A 23,115-nucleotide genomic window follows, 5' to 3' on the forward strand; every position below is an offset into this window, starting at 1 on the left:
AGTAGAACCTTTAGGACTAAGAAAAGGGAATACCTGAAGGGCAAAATTGCTGAACTTGAGACAAATAATAAGGAAAAAAACATCAGAGACCTGTACAGAGGCATTAATAACTTTAAGAAAGGATATCAACCCCAGACCAATTTGGTAAAGGATGATAGTGGCAAGTTGCTTGCAGATCCAATAAAAATTGTGAATAGGTGGAAAAATTTCTTTAGCGAGCTCTTAAATGTTCATAATACTGGTGATATTAGACAGATTAAAATGCATACAGCTGAACTGTTGGTGCCAGAACCTAGCTTAGATGAAGTGGAACTAGCCATTGGGAAGTTGAAAAGTTATAAATCTCCAGGAATTGACCAGATTCCGGCCGAATTAATTAAAGCAGGTGGCAAAGGGTTGCATATGAGGATCCATAAGCTTATTCAGTTAATTTGGGATAAGGAAGAGATGCCACAACAGTGGAAGGAATCCATAATTATTCCTATTCATAAGAAGGGGGACAAGACTGAGTGTGGTAATTACCGAGGAATATCGCTGCTATCAACCTCATACAAAATTCTATCCAACATTCTTTTGGCAAGGTTAACCCCATATGCGAATGAAATTATTGGGGATCATCAGTGTGGGTTCAGACGAAACAGATCAACGATTGATCAGATCTTTTGCATTCGTCAGATACTAGAGAAAAAATGGGAGTTCGGTGGGACCGTACATCAGTTATTTATAGATTTCAAAAAAGCCTATGACTCTGTGAAGAGAGAAGTGCTATATAATATTCTTATTGAATTTGGTATACCAAAGAAGCTAGTGGGTCTAATAAAAATGTGCTTAAATGAAACCTGTAGCAAAATTCGAGTAGGTAAATATGTATCTGAGACATTCCTCATCAAGAACGGTCTAAAACAAGGAGATGCTTTGTCTCCCTTGCTCTTTAACTTTGCGCTAGAATACGCCATCAGGAAGGTCCAAGGTAGGCAGGAGGGTTTGCAATTGAATGGGACACATCAGCTATTGGCATATGCTGATGATGTTAATTTATTGGGGGACGATATAAATACAATAAAGAGGAACGCAGAAGTTTTACTAGAGGCTGGTAGACAAGTGGGGCTGGAAGTAAATTCAGAAAAAACTAAGTACATGTTAGTATCTCGTCATCAGAAGACAGGCGGGCAAAATTATCTTAGGGTGGCTAATAAATCCTTTGAAAGGGTTACAAAGTTCAAATATTTGGGAACAACAATAACAAATCAAAATGATACTTGTGAGGAAGTTAGGAGGAGACTAAATTCCGGAAATGCTTGCTACTTCTCAGTCCAAAATATTTTGTCTTCCCGTCTGATTTCTAAGAACCTGAAAATTAAAGTATACAAAACAATAATCTTGCCTGTTGTTTTGTATGGGTGCGAAACATGGTCTCTCACTCAGAGGGAGGAACACAGATTGCAGGTGTTTGAGAATCGGGTGTTGAGGAGGATATTTGGGCCTAAGAGGGAAGACGATGGGGCGTGGAGAAAACTGCACAATGACGAGCTTAAAAATCTGTACTGCTCCCCCAGTATTGTGAGGGTGATTAAGTCGAGAAGAGTGAGATGGGCGGGACATGTAGCGCGCATGGATGGGACAAGAGGTGTGCACCGGGTACTGGTTGGGAAACCTGAAGGGAAGAGACCGCTGGGGAGACCTAGACGTAGATGGGAGGATAATCTCAGGCGGGATCTATGGGAGATAGGAGTTGAAGGAAACTGGATTTTGTTGGCCCAGGACAGGGTCCGGTGGAGGGCTTTGGTTAATTCGGTGATGAACCTTCGGGTTCGGTAAGCCATCTAGTTAGTTAGTTAGTTAGGAGTAGTGTAAGAAATGTGTTGTTTAAAAACTAGTTTAAATATAGAAACTGTGGTACTGCTGGATTGTCAGTAATATTTTGCAAGCAGCTTCGGACATTGTTTCTCTTTCGTTTACAGATCGCACTGTGCTTGTGACAACAGGCTTTCCCAATGCCTGAAAAACAAGAACACTCCTCTGGCTAGACTCATGGGAAATGTTTATTTCAATATAATAAAGGTCCCGTGCGTGGAAGATATTCCTCCCACCTGTGATGAATCTGGCTGCGTGACAAAGAAATTCAGGAAAGCTCATCAGTTCGTCTAAGTCATGAACAGGTAAATTAAAGCTTGCAGGCTATACTTGGTCATTAAGTTGAAATTAACCTGGTTACTAAAAATAATACATAGTGTACCCAGGCTATGCTTGGGTTATTCTTGAAGTTTGTTTATTGATAACTTATATTGACTAGTGCTCATTATTTAGCACTGTGGCACAACTTGATTATAGTGTTACACATTCAATGGTTGCCAAACAACAGAAGTGTCGAACATAAATCACTTTTTCACTGTAACAACTGGTTATGATTGCTTACCAACCATATCAGTGATCCAGAAATGGAGAAACAAGAGACCAGAATACAAAAGGTTTGAATATTGCCTATGTTTGTAAACCATATGAACTTGGTGATTATTACCCTTAGCTTACAAAAGACCTAAATTAGATTAATTGAAATGCAGTCAGAGGAAAAAACCATGGCAGTTGATCATGATAGTAGTGAATGAAACAGCTGAAAATGTTTCTGACACACAGTGGAATGACCTGAATGTCATGTGGGTACTTCAGATTTCAGACCTTGGTGCACTGTCCTTATTTCCCACCAATGAATGTAATGTGCAGTAACAATGAAACATTTATGGCTCGGCATGGCATGAACGTGCTAGGTGCATGTGAAATGTGACTGGAAAATCAACAAACAACATTCGTGAAACATTATTTCTTACAACAGAACAATGGGCAATCCATAAAGTAGCATAAAATAACAAAGTATATATACAGTGATACAGTTTTATTGTTACTTGGACAATGACTGGTAGTTAAGTACTGCACGGAATTTTGTAACTCTCTTGCTACAACAGGTGATGGTTCACTATAAATTAAGTTTTCCACTCATCACATTCAATGTCCTGTTTATGTTTGTATTATTCCACAGATTTCATGATTTGGCATATTAAACATTTCTGATAGGACTCTTTTTAAAAATATTTCTAGTTACCGGATTGCTATCGGGGTTGAATATTTCTAATGTCTTCTGTATTCATGTATAAAATGTATTATTGTAAAACTTACATTCTGGCATTAGTTCATCTTTCTTTTAAGACTAAAAAGTGTACCACTTTCTCTTCATATCATGAAATGTAGTGCACAGTGTTCAAAGTAATGATACTCTTGTGACTGCGTCAGGACAATAAGTTACATTAATGTTGGAGAAATGCTGGAGTACAAAACCTGTCTGTTCTCACACTAAAAATGTGGCAATCTAGACATGCCACTTACTGGTAAAAAGCCAAGAGGTGGGACTTTTTATTGCTTTCAAAGGTAACATTTGAATTAACTCCATGGTGTAAGATCTTACAAATGTTTATAGTTACTCAGCTAGTCAAGGGATTGTATACATTTATGAAACCCAAAGGTTCATCACTTTGCTCACCAAAGTCTGCTATTGACTCTATCCTCAGCCAGTTTACACCTCCACATCACATTTATTTTAATATTATCCTTCTATCTATACCTAGTAATCAGCTCCTTTGAGGTATTATGACAATTTTTTAAGTATTTCTCACTTCTCCCAAAGTATGATATAAACAAAAACCAGAAATTGCATACTTTTTATTACAAAACCTTTAACAGTTCCTTGGAGTCTTTGAAATTAATTTTAAAAACTTTAATTTAATATTCAAGTTTTCATAAATAATTACAGAATATTAGATAGAGCATCACTTAATAGCGGCTCTATACTCTCTATCAAATTGCTGTCTTTGGCCAAAAGTTGAATTTCAACGGATGTATGATTCAATAAATTTCCAACAAGCCACAATGTCTCGCGTTGTACGTGCATGTATGGAGACGCCAGAAGCATTCTCAAAACTGATATGATTGAAGAATGAATAAGTAGAATCTCTGCAGCTTCCCTGTTGGCACTTAAGTTCCCCAACATCCTCACAAGAGCTGTAATCTTTGAGACATTCACTTCACTGTCTGGAGCAGTTTTACACTGTCGTAAGAGACAGACTCCTCGACTCACAACTGAGTTGATCAACATTACATCGTCACATTCAGAACAACAAGAAAGAAGATAAATCACCCAACAAGATGATGCATCTCTTTCCATTACAGGATGTACATTCATGACAATGTGTTTTTGTAATCCTGAGCTGTAACAAGAAAAATAATGCATATTTAAACATTTGTATGTTTGTGCCATTACTTGAGACTAAGTACACCATGAAAATGAATTCAGATGTTTTTCTGTATATCAAAAATAGGTCTCAAAATGTGGCAACAGAATTTAGATCTTTTTCAACCCTGTTTTGTCAGGTCATCAGCCTGTGCTTGTTTCTTTGTAAAATGGTTTCTCCCTTGATATTATTCATACTTTTATTATAATCTTTTTTTTTCAGAATAACTAATTTTAATCTTAAAAATTAATTTGGCTTTCACTCATCATTCAGTACTATACTCAAACAACTGAACAAAGTCCCACAAGTGGTGAGGATGAATGTGTTTGAGACTATTGCTCCTGTGCTGCATTGTTTCTCTCTGACTTGTGCCATCCAGTCCAAAGTGTTTGCCTCCAGCAATGGTTATCATTATCAGCCTTCCTGCGGACAGGATGACTAAATGGCTGGTAAGGAATACGGAATACAGGGGAGTATACTGGAGTCAATCCACAAGACTTTTTTTTTTGCTGCCTCAGTATACATTCCAAAATGCTATTAATCCTTTAAGTTTTTATTAAAACAATTGTATGAATAAAAAGAAAAATAAAGTATGAAGACTAACATCAACATAATTTATCTGTGCCCACATCTTTGAGTAATAACATGATTTATTGTGTGATGAGATATTCAATTATATTCTAGTGTGCCACGATGTGAGAGACTTTGAGGAACTGTGATAAAGGACCGGGGAGGAAGAGGTCATGGCTTTCTCAAGACATTCCAGCATTTTCTTGAAAGGACTAAGACAAACACAGAATAATTTGAGGCAAGTGTTAAATTATTAAATTGTGTGTGTTGAATGTATACTTACTTGAGATCGCTTGTATGCAGTCCAACCCTGACATAATGAGTAAGGGCATAAATAGTCGCACATACCACATCACTTTCTGAAGAAGTCATTAAATGTAACAGTTTAGGCAACAGACCTTGTGCATGTAAAACTGTCCAGGACTTAACATCGCTTCCTGCCAGGTTTCCTAGTGTCCAGACACAAATTTCCTATAAAATGATAATTATGCACAGCATGAGAACGGCACTGCCCAAGGAAAATCTCCAGTTTGTTTTTATCTGTTAATGATGACCTAGCCCTAAAAAACGGGATATACACCATCCTCTGCAAGGGTTGATGGTTTGTAATGGACAAACTGGTGATTTAATTGAAATCATGACCAAAGAACATGTGGCTGGACATAACATCAACCTGGGCCTTCATATCCTGTTAATGACAATAGTTTCCTGGCCAACAAATACAGATTCGTGGATGAGACTATCAGGGAAGAAAAAGAGATGACACTCATCATGCAGCAACAACAGACGTCAGGTCTTACTTAAATCCTGAGTGAACAGAAGAAGGTTCTTTATTGGTTCATACAAGACATACTTCCTCTTTACCCATCCCCTATGGGGTCTGGAAGAGGTCTACCTTTCCTCTTGACACAGCCTTCCTTTCTAGTGATCCTGAAAAGGGTGCTATCCTATTCTTTGATTTTATTGGCCCAGACTGGGTGACTAGCTGGTCCTCCCTGGATCTATCTTCCACTTAACCCTATATGATTCACTGACATCCTAACTAACCCTTCTCACTTCAACCCTGAAGATGAAGGCTATTCTTTTATAGTATGCACATTCTGTTTACCTGAGTGAAAATTTGTAATATAAATATAATGCAGAATTTTTGGAAGATTACCTCATGTTTTGTTTTCAATTTGTATTATTATGATAACTAAGTAAAGGACTGGAAGGTGGGACACACACGGAACGTACTTCAGGGACACTAGACATTTTGTTTGGAAAATGTCATGGCTGCAAATAACCTGGAAGACTATGGCCCTGACAGAAGAAATAAAATTCAAACAGGACTTAGGGAAATTAGAAAACTCATAACCAGGAATTAGTTTGTCTAAAGTTCTGAAGTTCAACCATTATTTAAATGGTGACTTCCAGAATACAGATCTACAGCATTACCACTAATCCAACCTGCTCAGTTGCTCTGGAACCTAATATTACAGTTTCAGATTTCCATAAATAAAGGAATTTGGCAAATTCCAAACTTATGTCTTACGGTAGCACCAGTGCGTTTTCCTGCTAAAATTATGCATTCCAAAATTATGTTGCACCTTCAATGTACATGAATAAATATCTTACCAACAGATGGTTGTTCAGTCCATCCAAGTGTGAGATAAGGTATGGAGCAGCAGCTTTTGTCAACTGTAGGCACGATTTCTTATTGCCAAGAGCCAAATTACAGCAACAGTTGGCAGCAGACAATTGAAGTGAAGTATTTTGTCCTGCAAATATAAATTGACCTAATAATGACTCTTCCCCCTGTAATAACTAACTCCATAGAGCAGAGTCCTTCTTGAGAAGATAATACACTTAGCATATTATGGAATCTGAAGGTTCAGTACCACATTTACAAGAGCCTGCCACTGGTGCCTAACCTGAATCAGATGAATCCAGTTCACCCTCAAACCTTATTGTATTTAAATATATTTTAATATAAGTAGGATTTGAGGTTCTCATAGTGGTAAGTGAAAATGGCTGTCTTCTGGGTTGCAGTGCTGTGTAATCTGGTAGAAGTTTACCAACATTTCTGAGGTCCTTGGTGCCTCCATCACCAGGGTGATGAATCATCACCCTGATGGTAAATGTCTTCCTGACTCCATTTACACCATTACTCAACTTCCACCTTCTCATTTGCAATTTCACACAGTACAAACCATCTTCAATGGTAACTTACGTTATCTTGAGTTTTCTAATACTGTAGTGCAGAATAATCATTATAGTTGAGTAATTTTAAAGCCGAGGATTTCTATCTTCTGGGTTGTTGTGCTGTGTAGCCTGGTAGATGTCCACCAACGTTTCAGAGGTCATACTGCCTCCGTCATCAGGGTGAAGAATATTCATCGCCCTGGATGTTAACCAACGTTTTGCCTTGATGATGGAGGCAGTATGACCTCTGAAACGTTGGTTAACATCGACCAGACTACACAGCGCAACAACCCAGAAGACAGAAATCTTCATACTCACCACTGTGGAAACCTCAAATCTTACAATTTTAAAGCCATTTAAGCATTGGTTTATATACTATGTGGATGCTGACTGTATCAATTATTATATTGCATGAATGGGAAATAGTGCTTTCTAACAGTCCCAATTTTTGTTGGGTCTCAGAAACATAACCTGTCAGGTAAATGGACTAATTGTATTATAGTGAACTGATCAATGTTTCCCAACCTTCAGTGGACTACTGTTATATACAAATATGTATTACCATATCTAAAAGGAAACTACTTAACAAACAGCAATATTTTGGCAACTTTGTGCTAGTTATTTTCAGAGACTTGCAAACTAATTCAGTTACAATTATTATTTCTTTCCAGTATATACTAACTTAAATCTGTTCATATTCCCTCATACATAATTTTTAGTCATGAATGCTCATCATGAGTATTTTTAATGCCTCATTAATTTTAATACCACATCTAGGCATTAATAGTTACATTACAAATAAATGTATTTTATGTATTTTATTAGAGTTGTAGACTATTCCTTGTACCATATACTGTGACAAGACACCAGTCCTCAGAAAACCCAATGCTGTTTCTTTGCCTAGAAATGTAAACAAGCTGACAAGCAATGGATTACGGTGGAACAAGAATAAATATAACAAACTGAAATTAAACTAATATACCTGTCAGCTCTCGAACAAGTGCATGCAAGGCTCCTGTCACTCTGAAGAAAGTAATTATGTTTTCCTCATTCTGTATGAGAGCATGATTAAGAAACATGAAGTCTTGAACTGTGAAATGGCCTTTGTGTTTCAGTCTCTCTGCCAATGTCTTTACTTCTTGAGTTGTAATAACTCTCTTCTGGCTATTTGCTTTTTCACCAAGGGTGCCACGCCTACTGTTTACTAGTGTCTCCCTGCGCTCTTGCCTCTCTTGATAACCCATTTCTCTGTTGTTCCTCCGTACTATTTCTATCGGTGATTCTTCAGAAGACATTTTATATTTTACTTAGGAACAGCTATGATCACTGATCTGAAATCTGATAATAAAATACTCTGTCAACCTTTATCATGTGGGAATATGTTATATAAACTGCTGTATTACAGCTCAGCTGGCTGGACTCAACTCTTGAATTAATTATTGCCAGCTGAATGGCCAGCTCGAACGTGTAAACTGCAGCACATGAATGTTAAAGGTTAAAGATACAGCTGTTGTGTATGAGTGTGCTTGTTAACACATTTCTGTGTCACCTGTTGTCCTATAAAATCATTTATCTTTATAGTTTGCATGGCATATAAAAATAAACACTAATAAGTAATCATATTTATCCATCTGGCCATGTTTTATTTGAAAACTATTAAACAGAAGTTCTGAGCAAATTTAAAGTTTATCCATATCAGTCAAACGAACACGATCTTTATATATAGTTCAAATTAATCTTTTATATATACTTTTTAAACAGTTCATCTTACAAAGTATTAGTAGGTGATACAAAATTTAGATTTAATTAACTACTAGGAAAAATAATTTCTCTGCTCCTAATTTATTTTTCAACAGAAAGATTTAATACTTTACTATTGACTAGTTCTGCCAGTGTTGTACTAGTATCTCCAATAAACAAACATGAAGAATAAAATCATAATGAGTGGCTATCAGTACATTTTATGTGACTGGTTCTGCTGTTCCAGTGTACAGAGTACCACACTGAATCACCATTGCAATTCATTAACTGCTTCCCTGATTGTATCAAAATATCCTGGGTTGAAGATTTTTGCAAAAAAGTAACTCCAGATTATTTGGAACTATTTCTTCGTCCTTTCCATTATTAATAAGTCATGTGCATTTATATATTTTTACTGATCACATGTGAATGGGAAGAATTTTATGCTTCTGTAGCTTGTGTCATAAGTTTTCATGCTACCTGCAGCATCATTTGTGCTGTGATTGTGAAGAAATTAATGTTTACAAACAATGGAGTAACCCGAGATAACTGAGGATGGTAATGATTATAATTATATAAGCAACATTTTGTACCGTACAGTTAAATACTTTTCATCAAAACATGCACCAATAATTTCATTTTTGTGGGTATATTCCAAACATGAAATTTAAAATAATATTTTTTGGATCATATTGTCAGAAAGAAATTAATCAGGGAAGGGGTTAAGGAAGAGTTTATCTTTATGCCATTATGCTATATGTGGAGGATTGGCAGACAGCCCAGTAAATTATATATTTTTTCGTTTCACATGCTTATTAGGCTCATTCATATGTTCGTAACAATATAATAAAAATTTCAATACCGATCACCGGCCCGCGGTTGTGAACCAAATTACGAAGAGCCAACCTGACAATCATTCTAATCCAAATGCCCATTCCCTCCGCATTAATTCAGTCTTTAAAACATTAATTTTTAATCAATAAGCTTTGTTTAATGCTGTTCCCTGAATACATCCTACTATATCTACCTAGGCAAGTACAGTCTTGATCCAGTTGTGGAATATTGTTCGTTATCATAGTGGCAATCATGCTCCTTGCCTATCATAGAATGACGTCTGTGATGTGAGACAAATTTGTACAAAAGTACTTACCAATGTAAAAATAACACCAAAAGTAGAACTAAAGTAATGTAATTAGTTCCCCTTAGTACATCCCGTTAATCCTTAACTCTCTATGACGTGCAACTGTTAACCGGCCTTGCGTATGTCGAAATATAAATGCACCCTGCTGAGAGAGTATTCGGTGTAGAGTGTGTATCGTTGTGGGAAAGTAATGTGGGTGTCCAGAGACACCAATACTACATGAAAGTTACCAACACGCTATCAATCGTGGCATCGTTCGTTATGCCTATGAAGGTTCGAAGGAATATCATTAATCCTATGTTATACAAGACTTATTCAGTTTGATATTCATAGAATATGTTGTACTGAAGTTATGTAAGTAAGAAACTGTGATAGGCAACCCATGTTGTTACTATCTGTGTAGCAGTGCTGCGATATTAATGTATTGCACAGATTACCAGGTATTGTATATGTGGTAGCTGGTTTGGGAGGAATGTCATCTTTTATGGCGCGAAAACGGTTGTCAATCTGTTACATCGGAAGGCGGTATTAGTTGGTTCCATAGATGGAGAAGAGTGTTGTGTATGTATGTAACTAGGTTTCAAAATTATGATTTGTTGTAAGTATTGTATTTTATGAAAAATGGCAGGGCCGCAACGTTTGTGCAAGCTTCACAGTCGTGCCCTATTTCGCGGCTGGAGTTCATTGTGGAATATGGCTTTCGGGATCGATCCGTTTCGGATGTTGAAAATTATCCAGCGTTTCGGCAAGATTGCAATTGTTGTCTTCTGAGTGAGTATGTAGCTGTTCATTCCCAACTCACATTACGACTGACGATCAGTCAGTCAGTCCGTCCTGGTTCCACCCCCTTTATATATATATATATATATATATATATAAAGGCTCATGACCATGGTTCAGATTCTGTGTCTTGGCTTCTGCAGCCTGTCACTGTAGAGAGCCCTCTCTGACGAGATGTTGGGTCTGTGATGTGTCTAGTGACTGGGCATTTTTGGAAGCCATTATAAAGGGCAGACAGTAGTAAATTGGATTTGGTGGTGCTGATTAGGTAGTGGGCTGTTGTCCAGCTCTTTCGCTCCACCAATCAGAACAACCAAATCTAACTTGCCCCCTGCTATTTCTTGCTCTATATAATGCTTCCAAAACTTACCAGCCAGAAGAGGTCAACTGCAATGGCAGCCAACATATTAGATAATTCTTGACATTTATCATTGCTCAACCACAGAAGCCAGTTTCATATCATAAAACCTCAGCAAGGCTAGTCCTTAGTGCATTAATTCACCTGCTTCACACGTTTGAAATGCAGGAATTCTTACGTACTTGTACTGAACCCATAGTTCTGAATATTATCAAAAAGGAACACAGAAAATATAATTTGTGCATAAGTTACATTTATTTGTTCACCTGAAAACCTACATTTGGCTGAAGCCTTGAGATGTTAATAAATTTTATATTGTTAGGTTAATAGTGAAATTTTTTTTGTTTTTAAAGTATGTGACACTGAATTCCTTTCTTACCAAGGGAACAGGAAAGAGATTCACTCCATTGCATAGCTTGAACAGCAATAAAAGGAGATACTCAGAGAATGTGGCGCTGACATATTGTTACTAGTTCATGTTGCATTGGTCCACTTTGTGATGAGCATGAAAACAAATAGATCTGGTGAGACCTGGCTTCATTCCATTGCAGGCACTCTGCATGAAGTTGGCTACTTAATGCCATCATATTTCTTCCGAGTTTCATGGACACTGCTGTAGTTGCTAGTTGACAGATTCAAGCATGTGCTAGACTTACCTTATACATAAAATAAGGAAATGGAATAGCTAGAGTTGATTTGAAACAATTTAGGAGCTTTAGCATGCTTTTGTTGGACTCAAGACTGCTGATGTATACAGCCTGCGTTGTAATTGTGATAAAGACTATGTTGGGTAGACTGACCATTGCATTGAGTTCAAGGTCAAGGTGTTCCAATGCCTCATCTATCCAGAGCATCCAGACAGATCAGCTGTAGTTAAACACATCTTTAACGTGGGTCACCATATGCAATTCCACAACACCGCCATTCTCTCCACCAAGTCTGGATACATGGACCAGATGATCAGGGAGGCCATTGAGATCAAGCTACATCTGAATAACATGAACAGGGGGGATTCCCTTCACCTGAGCCATATGTGATATGCCCTACATTTTTGGCTTAGTTGTGCAAAGAATGTATGGAATGTAAATAAATTTTGATTCTAATTATAATTTTACACTGTAGAAAAATTTACTTTGTTGATAATTCTTAAAATTACTGAAAATATTTATGAATAAAATGTTTTCTTGACGTAAGTATTTATTTTGGACAAAATGTTTGTACAAGATGTCTGTAAATAGTGTATTTATGTTGGTATAATTATTGTATTTGTATTATGATACGTTCGACATCTTTGACTTAGTACTGTGAAGGATTTATATGTAAATAAATTGTACCCTATCCTATTATATCCTGTTCTGCCTTATTCTAGATGATGGTCTATGAAAGTAGCCAGAAAGAATTTTAATTATGAAAATAAGTTTAAAGTTTAACAGTGTTATTCAATAAAATAAGTATTGAAAAGCCAGGTAAGAAACTAGCTTCCATCTAATATTGTGAAGTCTTATGCTTGAGCTAATAGCTTCTTATGCATTGTATGGCATTGCAATAGGTTTAACTTAATATCAGTATTTATGTGCCTGTTTCATAAAATGTTAGGCATATAGCATGACATTTTTAAAAAACTGCAGAAAATTTTTCATATTCCCAATTTTGATTTAGCCTACTCTAGAAAGGAAAGTACTAATAAGCTATTGTCTTTGTGTTTCAACAGGTTGATATTTGAAATATATCATTAAGCAGTTTAATAACAAATTGACCTTTATTGTTGATAACCTGGAGCTCATTTGAGTGGGAATATGATACTAATGTAATAAAATACAATATAACGCAAATAATGGAACTCAAAAACTTTAATTTCTAACAGCGTAAGGTTACATTATGAGCTTTGAAACAATTCAAATAAAGGAATACTGTGGTGAAGTAATTGTTTAACTCAGTGTTAACAATATATTTAATTGAATACATTTTTATGCAAAGTTTTTATTTAACAAGATACATTTGCATTACTATAAAGACAAGAAGGAAAATGTTGGCACTGCTCCTTTGCCATAAAATTCTCAATACCTTTGCATTTGTGAATATGTTTGTAGTTTCTTGTTTTTGAAATTAGTTTTTTCACCATGGGAAGGCAGGCAGGCTGGCAATGAGGTCACACCTGGTATAAAACATTCTGACCTACTAACAAATTTGACTCTTGTGCATAATAAAAGGCCAAAGAGGTATCCACAATTTAATCTGACATAGAGGTTGTCTTCGTCATTTCATCAATTATGATTGGCAAGTTGTGTCTTGCATGCCTTATGTGTATGAGGCTAGATTTCATAGAAATTATACAGAAGACTTGGGTAGACAAGTGCAGTGAGTTTTGTAGATAGCACAGCTATGAACTGAACTTCAGTGTTATGGAACAGCATTTGACTCTTCCACCTTAGTGCATACTCACAGGAAACTCATTGCACTTTAGTATGCAGGTCATGTTTGATTTTTTCACCTTATTCCTTCTCCATTGGCTGTTTATTCAGTATCTGAAAGGGATCTTGTCGATGATAAGAAATGTCCATCTGAAATTTGTCACAAAGATAGGCTGTTTTATGTGACTTGTGTTATTTTCAGAAGTTTAGCCTATTAAGTGGCAGTCGAAGTAGTGTTCTTTCTGTTGGGTAGTAGTTTGTAATTTATTTTAAGAACCTACATTACTCTGTTTAATGGGCATCTTAAAATAGTTATTTAATGTTTCCCATACAGTTTCCTTTGCATTTGAATGCTCACTGATTTGCTTAGTAGTGTTCCCTAAGGCTTCGTGCTTCATTTCTTAGTTTTTAAAGTGTCTTCACAGATTAAATTTGTATCTCACAGGATGCACAAGAATAATTTGTCTATTATGTAAGCACTTTCCAACCATTAAGGAAGTGGAATATATACAGACATCATCTCTGGTTACCTAAAAGGACCATAAAGGCCTGTAGATTTTAATTTACCAGTGATTGCCGATTTTGCATATAAGAATCATATAAAGGAATCATTTGTAGAAAACATACTATAATTTTTTGACGGGGGTTCTGATTTTTTAAGGAAACGTTTTATGGATGTAGGAACCACTTATAAGTTGACACTGCATTACTAATAATATTAAATTATGTCGTGTTCCATTCTTAACATTGTTTTAAAATGAATGCTATATTATTTATGGTGATTGATATAGGATATCCTGATATACTATCAATATACTTCATGATTTAGCATTTTTATTACTTCATTATGCAGATGTTGAATGCTTCCGGTCAGTGTAGAATGTATCTTTTCTAAGCAGATTCTCTCTCATCTCCCATCGTCGACGTTCACGTTCTGTTTTTTGATGCCTAATGGATCGACCCAGGGAACAAGCAAACATCACACCGAGTAGCTGAAATCAGAATAAAGTTATTGTTGGTCATTAATTAGCTCACTGTCAGTTAATTACATATAGGTAGAAATCCATCTGAAAATAGACATCTCGCCTTCATTACTCTCCCTTATTTATATTTTCTGTTGCTGTCTCCCTCTAGAAATATGTATCAGTTGGTCTTTTTACACAAAACATAAATTATTATTCTTTTGATAGTTATTACAACATTGATCTGGAAGGAATGTGCATATGTGTATCAGGCTTGTTCAAATGAAACTCGAGAGATAATTCTAGGCAAAAGGCACAGAGGCCATTAAAACTAGTCCCAGTGGGCACTGCGGCAGGCAAACCATTGATCTGTCAGCTGATGGAAACCCCCCCCCCCAACTGATGCTGGTGTACGAGGACTGTGACATCACTCTGTGAGACCTTATTACTGCAGTCAGAGATAGCATTCTGATATGCTTACGAGGGGTATCATAATGTTGCAGAACAACTCTCTCCTGTTATGGTCCATACGAGGTGCGATCGGAAAGTTTACAGACTGTGTCAATAGAGGGCGAACCGGATGTAGTACGAGCTTCTGCCGCTAGGGGGTGCGGCCTACATTCATAGTGAATCAGTGTGCCAGCCGGCATCATCGAATTAGTATTTGTTTCATAGTTACGGGCGTTTTGGTAGTGCATTACACCGACCCTCCTGCGATTTCGGAATGGCGGATTTTCATGAACAAAGAGTGTGCATCAAATTTTGCCAAAGACTCGACAAAACGGCTACGGAAACCTATGAAATGCTAAAGCAAGCATTTGGGGAGTCCGCAATGGGTCGTGAACAAACTTTTGTGTGGCATTCACGTTTTAAAAATGGCCGAACCTCTGTCGATGATGACGAGCGTTCTGGACGACCATCTTCGAGCACAACGCCCGAAAATGCTGTGTTAATGTGAAAATGTTATGCTGGACCATCTCTGATATAGCCTTGACCTGTCTGCATTTGACTTCCATGTGTTTAGCTGCTTCAAGAAACTCCTAATGGCTGAAGCTGCATGTTAGACAAAGAGGCATTAAGACTTCAGTGATTCCAACAGCAGCTCAAGAAATTGTTCGTCAAGGGGATGCATTGTCTAATGTATCAATGGGATACCTGTCTCAGTGTCCATTGGAACTATTTTCAACAGCCTCTATAATGTTAACAGTACACTATACTATTTAGTTTGCATTTCTTCTTCATTGTTTATGTATAATATTCATGTTATGATAAAAATTAAAATAAAACTGATACACAAGACATTACTGAAATCAGGTTGCATGGAATATGAATGTCATATACAAGTCCATTAAATTATATGGAAAATAAAGATTATTTGCTTCAAAGGGTATATTAATAATTGTGATTAAAGAGAGAATGACTGACAGACATTTTTGTCTTGTTTCTTTAGGGTTCTTAGATAAATATGTTTTTTATTTGATTAATACAAATTTGAGTATTGAATTATGTAATAAATGTTGAATTAATTATGAGGCTTTGGCTTGAATTGTAGCTTGATACTGACATAGAAATTATAAAATAGTGGCTTGGTCTTAAATAACAGATGAGTACCAACATAAATGATATTTGCAAATTATAACTGACTACCAACATATAAATTGTAAATGCTCTCTTGACTACAAGTTAAACACTTGGTGGTGAACTTAACATTGTTTTCTCAGAATGGAATATGCCACGTTACTACTTCAACATACCTGCAATAGTGCTAAGGAAAGGGCTGCACTTGTTAGCAGGACAGCACTTTGACCCACAACGTACTCCAGTCGATTTATGCAGCCGTTGCCAGATATAAAGTCACATGTTTCCAGGCAGCAGGAGTTTGGCACAGTGGTGTTTTCATTAATTTGTGTTGTGCCGTATGTCATATTGTCCAATTTTCCTTCCCAGTCATTGTAACTTTCCAGTCCACAACATAGTAGCTGTTAAAATACAAGGTTTTATGTACAAGCAGCCAATGGTAGATATCCTGTTACCAAATGTTGTGGTTAAGAAGTTGTTCTTAGAAGGTTCCAGGTTTGATTTTTGGCCTGTAGGCTAGTTATCCCTCTGATAAAATTATTAGATAGTACCTTTCAATGAGACTTCACAATTTAATAAAGCAATTTTGCTTTTCTTTTGTATGGGTATGTAACATGGCCTCTTTGACGGATGCTTATAAAATACATGTGTTTTAAAACAATGTGTTCAGGAATATATTTGAATTTAAGAAAGGAGTGATCAGTCTGTGATGTTGCATTAGAAGGCACTTACATGGGTTGTGTAAGTCACCTGGAGGTGTTATAGTAATGTATAATCTAGGAGGCTTCAGTGTTTTGGATGTGTAGCTAGGACAGAATGTTTGAGAAACTTCTTGGAAAATGACAACTTAGAAGACTGATAAGAGGATTGGAGAACATTAAGGTGGGTCTTTGGAAAATAGGTTGTGATGGTGGGGGATAGATGAAATTAGTTCAGAATAATGTCACTGACTCTGTACCATTGGATTTGTGACTTAAAAATCACAAGCACTCAGAAGGCTGTTATGGACAGAAATATTTGTTTTTGTGCTGAGATTTGGCGTATTCTTCTGGGGGACCTGAAAGTAGGCTAAGTTATAGTGACACAAACCCTACATACTTAATATTTTATTTGTCCCCGAATAATGATTTAAGAAACAATTTGAATCGTTTATTTGTAAGTTGGTTATAGCAAGATAAAAGATAGACATGACAAATCTTATAGGTATTTTTGCAACTTTTAGTTGTTAATTGCCCCACTTTCAGCATTTCCAGGTGTAGTTTTTATGGAATTCAGAATGAGAAAATGCTTCTTGTAAGGAGTATTTGTATTTACATGTTAAAAACAGGTGTGAAATGAGATACTTCAGTTTTGTTTGTTGCTGGATGTTTAAAAATCAAAGCTGTTTTTGTTTTTAGGGTTTCTGAAGCATTTTGTGTCCATGATGTGAATAGATATTCCAGAGTATTTTTAAAGTTTAGCACCAAGGCATGTCAGACAATTCATTGTAAGCTAAAGACTAAGAAAGATCTCTCTCTATGTTTGTTGCGTGTTTTGATGAGATTATGTGAAATCACATTTTCTGTGTCAAATACATGATTTCTTGAGGTACTGCATGGGTAATAATTGTATGTGACAGCAAGTAGAGTAGTGAGGGTGTAGTTGGTGGCCATGGAGTGCAAGTTGTTTTCTGAATACTACTGATATCTAGGACAATACTAGAACTGTGGGTACTTTGAAATTGAATGATAAAAGGCTGTTCTATTTGAATTTGGAACTCTTTTGACAAGATTTAATTTCTATCAGTAAAACTTACAAATCTTTGTGGCAATGGCTTGTGTTGCTAGGGTGGTATTATACATTTTAAGCCTTGGAAAGCTGTGAAGGTACTGTATTTTGAATTGTTGGGAAAACAACTGAACTTTTCAATTGTTTTGCCTCATGCCATTAGCTCACAGTGTCCCAGATTTCCATTATCCTAGTTTACAGACACTTCCAACTCAGGGTATGTGCATTATAGCATATAGTCTTTGGTCAGGGTTTTTTAAAGTTCTTGTGCTTGGTATCCCTGATGAAGTCTAAGAAAGGTCTGGTAACACATACAAAAGAAACTTGAAAATACACAACCTATTGCTGATGGAAAAGAAAGTAGTACATCTTGGTTATATTAATTTTAAGTGCAGAAAGTATATGAATTCGTTTTAAAATGGTTTGTGACACAGGATTGCTCAAAGTTTGTGTTTAATTAATGTCGACAGTATGTATATGAATGAGGATTTATGGTACCCCTGGAAAGCATCTGCAGTACACCGGTTTGAGAACCACTTGTGTAGATAGTACTGAACATTGAAGTCTCTGGATTCTTGTGTATAAAACAACCAAAGATAAAATGTTTGCTGTTTTTGGTGAAATGGTGTCCCAGATGGCATAGGTAGATACAACTGTAGAATTATATGGTAATAAGATCAAAATAGGGTTGTATTCTGATTATCTAAACTTTTTTCTTGTTAGCATAATGCATATCAGCTGGAGCTAGTATATGATAAGTTCAAGTGAATATTGACATTTAAGATGGCTGTCTTCTGGGTTGTTGTAGCAGCACCTCTGAAACATCAATAAACTTCTTCCAGACTACATAGTCCAAGAGCCCAGAAGATAGCCAGCCATCTCCATGAATTATAAATTATAGTACTCTTGATTTTTTAATTACCTTGTATGATACACCAGTTTTGTTTCATTATGTTTTTATTCTGTGTGACCTTTTACTTTCTACAAAAACCTGTTTTTGAATTTATCTTGCTTTTGCATTCCTGGAAAGATGTGCTAAACATGATAATGTGAAAGTTGAAAAAGTTTTTCCAGAGAGCCATTGTTAAAAATTGCTGTTGCATTCCTAAATGTTAATATACAATGTAATTTATTAATGAGTAATTTGCAATACCATTTATTTATTAACTTAAAAAAGTGCAAAGGTAATTTTATTTAAGTGACAAAATCTCTGTTAGTATGGCTGTATTTCAGAAATTTCACCAAACTGGTCAGCATAGATTACACAAGACAAGTTTTTTCTTGTGTATTTGTATAACATACCCTTTCCTGCATGAAGTCAATAGTCTCGGCAATTTCAGGATCAGTGCTATATTGTTCCATTGAAATGTTCACTTTGTGCACAAGATACTCTTTCAATCCATCCTGCAGTACATAGCCAGCAAGTCCAGCAGACAGTTCAAGCAGAAATACTATTGCAAGCAACACTGCAAACTGACAGAAAGACACATTACATAAAATGTAATAACAAGAAATGACTATTTAATCTCAAAGAAATAACATCATGCATCATATTAGTAGGATGATCAAATCAAGAAACCTGAGATGGGCAACTATGCATATGGGGGAGATGAATAATGTGTACAAAATACTAGCTGGAAAGCCTGAAGGGAAGAGACCAGTTAGATGACATAGACACAGATGGAGGGGTAATATTAAAATGGATCTTTTATATTTTTATGATATGATGAACTTACTGTCATAACCATGCAGGTGCTCTCTCGAACAGCTCCGCAACATCCAAAGAATGCCACTACAAACACAATGAATCCTATGACAATGAGCAGTGTTGTTGGAGAGTAAAACCTGCCTTCTAGGAATATATCAAAATTGTTGTAGATGGCTTGGATGGTGGTTCCAACACCAATTATTAATATTCCAGTTATCTGTGAACATTCACCATATTTGTCAGTATTCAGTACAAATTTTCCCTCAAAAGTAACCTCTTATATTACCCTTCATCTTTTTCATATAGTCTTAGGTACAAGGTTGGTTCTGTGGTATCTTGAAAATAAGATGTATGGAGTCTTTCTTCATCAAATCCGACTTTACACAGTGAAAATGGTACAACTTATTTACCAGAATATTTACTACTTTATCAGTATAGTTCTCTTTGGTGGTCTTCTGGGTTGTGTTGCTGTGGTTTCTGTACATGGGTACCTTCATTTAGCAGGAATAGACTGCCTCAAGTCTTGCAACTATGTGTTGCAATGTCTTGTATCAGTTGAAACCTCAATTAGTAAACATGTTTCTTTCCTATGTTTGATGTTAAGTTTCTTGCATGTTATGATTCTGTCATAATTAGTTTGTTCTGTAATATAGTAACTGATTATCTAGACTTGTTTCCACTGACTTTGGTATATGTTCATGAGGTTTACCTCAGAGTCAGTTATACACCTTCATTGTAGTGTGTGCTACCAATCATATCTTCCTTAGCTTGAACTGGATGTCACATTGTTAAGTGTTCTGCCCTCTCATCAAACTGCTAGCACATTCTACATTTACTGTCACTTGCAGTTTTCAGTATCTTTGTAACATTTTATTGGTACTGAGTACTTGAGCATGTGTAGTACTTCTCTCTCTCTCCCAGTTTCTCCTTTAGTTCACCAAAGAAATGAGTAATTACAACCACATTTACTGTTGTTAAAGAACAAGTTTTGTAACATTATTGTTCATGGCTTTATTAAGTATGCAGAATATATCAGAAATAGTTATAAATTTTACCCGTTGCTTTGTCATTCAGTATTCTCCTACTCTGATACTATGAGTTCAATTCATTGTCTTTTATACACTTAAATTTTGTACATAAAACATGGCATGGAACATTTAATTATATTATATTCTGCTGTGTAAGGCAGTACAAAGTGTAAAATGTGAGTAAATATCGACACAGGATAGTATAATTAAATGTTCGTTTAAATTGGCATGAAATTATACCTGTTAGGCCTTTCCACACCTTTAACTATATTATTTATATGATTGTACCTATGCATTGCCTATAGTATGACATCACAAAACATTTATAAATGCGCTGATAGTAAACTTACCACAAAAAGTAGATTAAAAAAAAATAGAAGGTACTTAATGCATCGCATCCCCGCGTTGAGATCTCTTGTATGCATATTGGTTTTCTTTCCCTAAATAATACACTGTTGCTGACAAAGTTTGCTACTACTTGATTCACATAGACTGCTCATCTGCTATTGAAACCATAAAACAGACTGTTTTTTCAAGAAAGAAAATGAAAAGCACTTTCAGAACAGAAACTTGTAAGGAATTGCGTCACACATCCATCCTTATCATTGCTTATCACTTATTTTGCCTACACACTAAAGGTAAATGAAGGTCTTACTTTGTATTAGTAAATGTTATCTCTTCTAAATGCCACTGTGCTATCTCATGTCAGTATGTCCAGATGTGCCAATCACTCTGCTATCATGTTGGTATAAGATAACATGATTCAAAGCGTGATCATTAATGCTTTCCTGATAGGGTTATCCATTGGTTTCTTCCAAAAAAGTTTGGAGTAATACCTACTCCAAAAGGGCTTTGATCAATGTGCTTCTAGCACCTCATTCTTTGCTTTTAATTCTGTAGCTCCACTAAAAATTACCATCCTTTCATAAACTGTTATGAGCCATTATTTCATCCAGTTGTCTCATGAATCAGTTGAGTAAGCATCAGTGAATCCATATAAACAACCCTGTTCTTGATGTATACTATAGAATCCACTGGACTTTTACTCTGAAGAGATGATGGTGGCACAGAAAGTTTTGAGGTAGAGAACATTTAACAAATACTTAATATGGTTTGACTTGAGGTTCTCACAGCGGTGAAAATGAAGATTTCTGTCTTCTGGGTTATTGCGCTGTGTAGTCTGGTCGATGTTAACCAACGTTTCAGAGGTCATACTGCCTCCGGCATCAGGGCGATGCCCTGATGACGGAGGCAGTATGACCTCTGAAACGTTGGTTAACATCGACCAGACTACACAGCGCAATAACCCAGAAGACAGAAATCTTAATATGGTTTGTTTTAAGTTAGGTCTGATAAGTGTTCATCTTACAGAAACAGTTACATTGTTAATAAACACAGGATCCCTGCTGCAGACGTAAGTAAGGACCTTAAGAATGGCAATATGAATAATTTTTATTGGTAATTAAATTTTAGTCTCTTACAGAAACTAAAGAATGCATGAAACATTAGATCCCTTCTTTATAACAGTCAAACTTGGACACAAAGACAACATGACAAATATAGACAAAGACAATTTTTGTTGTTGTTCCTTGGCTCTACAACCCAATTGTGGGTATTCGCCACCTCCTTTTTGGAAGTTTCCTCGTCTTTAAAGTATACATTTAGTGTGACCAGCCCACTGACTGCACAATTACTTCCCTTACAAAGGAAGTTGTGCTACAGATTTTCATCACCCTTAAAACTCCACTGACCTCGGCCGGGTTTGAACCCACGAACCTTGGGTCCAGTGGTGAGCACACTAACCGTTAGTCCACTGAGGGCAACACAATTAATCAGTATAACTCAAAAAATGAACCATATACAGAAACTTACCTGCATGAAGGAGATGTTTCATTAATATTACAGCGAATGAAATATTACAGGTTCCTGAATATTTCTGTAAAATTAGATTTTTCATGACAATTACCTTGTTTTTATTCTGCAGAAAAACTCAATAAAAATGGAATAATTTTCAAACTTATATTGCCACAAAATTTCAGGACCCTACATTAAATGTTGCAGACGTTACTCCACTGTAAGTTCATTCAGCTGCCACGTCGATATTGTTGAATCAGTACAAACGTGATGGCCTCTGCTGACAAGATGTTCATACCTAAGGAAAGATGGTTTGAAAATGTGGCAGTAATCAAATCTGCATAGCAAGGTATGTCCTCAGGTTGTGAACCAAGATGGCCTCTAAATAAGTGGATTGCTTGAATATACTGAGTAAGATGCAGACAAATGTAGCTGTCTTCTGGGTTGTAGCATTGTGTAGTCTAGTAGAAGATTGCCACCTTTTCAGAGGTCCTTGCTACCTCCATCATCAGGGTGTTGGGAAAGGGTCATTGTGGAACATTTGTATCCAGAATTTGAAACAAGTGTAGAATTAAGGTCATTTTTCATAACATATTTTGTGTTCTATATGCAATTTCTCTTGGTATTACCATCATTGTGAACTGTGCAGCAGTAGGTTTAATATCTTGTTCCTAAATCCTCTTAGATGTATTACTGATATGATAGTTAAATCAGATTATGCATCATGTTCTAATTATTCTATAGAAATAAATCA

General features: G+C 36.2%; 3 protein-coding genes across 7 annotated transcripts in view; 1 reads left to right on the plus strand and 2 right to left on the minus strand.

Annotated features, from left to right (window-relative positions):
- The window catches only part of LOC110840654 (phospholipase A2 LaPLA2-1), a 30,182-nt gene extending 10,485 nt beyond the window's left edge, over positions 1-19,697 (plus strand). For 3 of the 4 annotated variants that reach the window (XM_087349237.1, XM_022085843.2, XM_087349238.1), the window contains 2 exons: positions 1,962-2,159; positions 4,965-19,697. In XM_087349237.1, the coding sequence (XP_087205363.1) occupies positions 1,962-2,148 (187 nt within the window). In that variant the 3' untranslated portion in view covers positions 2,149-2,159; positions 4,965-19,697. Of the gene's footprint in view, positions 1-1,961; positions 2,160-4,502; positions 4,730-4,964 lie in introns of all 4 variants that reach the window. The other variant, XR_015535256.1, reaches the window with a different exon arrangement.
- On the minus strand, positions 2,234-8,329 carry LOC110840653 (transmembrane and coiled-coil domain-containing protein 6). Its single transcript, XM_022085839.2, has 4 exons — positions 8,017-8,329; positions 6,468-6,610; positions 5,134-5,321; positions 2,234-4,256 (listed from the first exon to the last, which is right to left on the minus strand). Exons 1-4 carry the CDS (start codon positions 8,327-8,329, stop codon positions 3,797-3,799), a joined length of 1,104 nt encoding a protein of 367 aa, XP_021941531.1. The 3' UTR covers positions 2,234-3,796.
- On the minus strand, positions 12,886-21,114 carry LOC110840655 (CD63 antigen). Of its 2 annotated transcripts, XM_022085846.2 has the most exons (6): positions 20,858-21,114; positions 19,508-19,696; positions 19,074-19,244; positions 16,181-16,405; positions 14,306-14,456; positions 12,886-13,614 (listed from the first exon to the last, which is right to left on the minus strand). In XM_022085846.2, the coding sequence occupies exons 1-5, from the start codon at positions 20,930-20,932 to the stop codon at positions 14,310-14,312; spliced, it is 807 nt and encodes a 268-aa protein (XP_021941538.1). In that variant the 5' UTR covers positions 20,933-21,114; the 3' UTR covers positions 12,886-13,614; positions 14,306-14,309. The 2 variants fall into 2 exon arrangements, with proteins under 2 accessions (XP_021941538.1, XP_021941536.1); XM_022085844.2 differs by having other exon boundaries at positions 12,886-14,456.
- Positions 21,115-23,115: the final 2,001 nt, after the last annotated feature.

This window comes from Zootermopsis nevadensis, unplaced genomic scaffold (assembly GCF_977971745.1).
Source record: "Zootermopsis nevadensis isolate Lab colony 2312 unplaced genomic scaffold, Znev_1.0 Znev_ptg000015l, whole genome shotgun sequence".
Classification (NCBI taxonomy): domain Eukaryota; kingdom Metazoa; phylum Arthropoda; class Insecta; order Blattodea; family Termopsidae; genus Zootermopsis; species Zootermopsis nevadensis.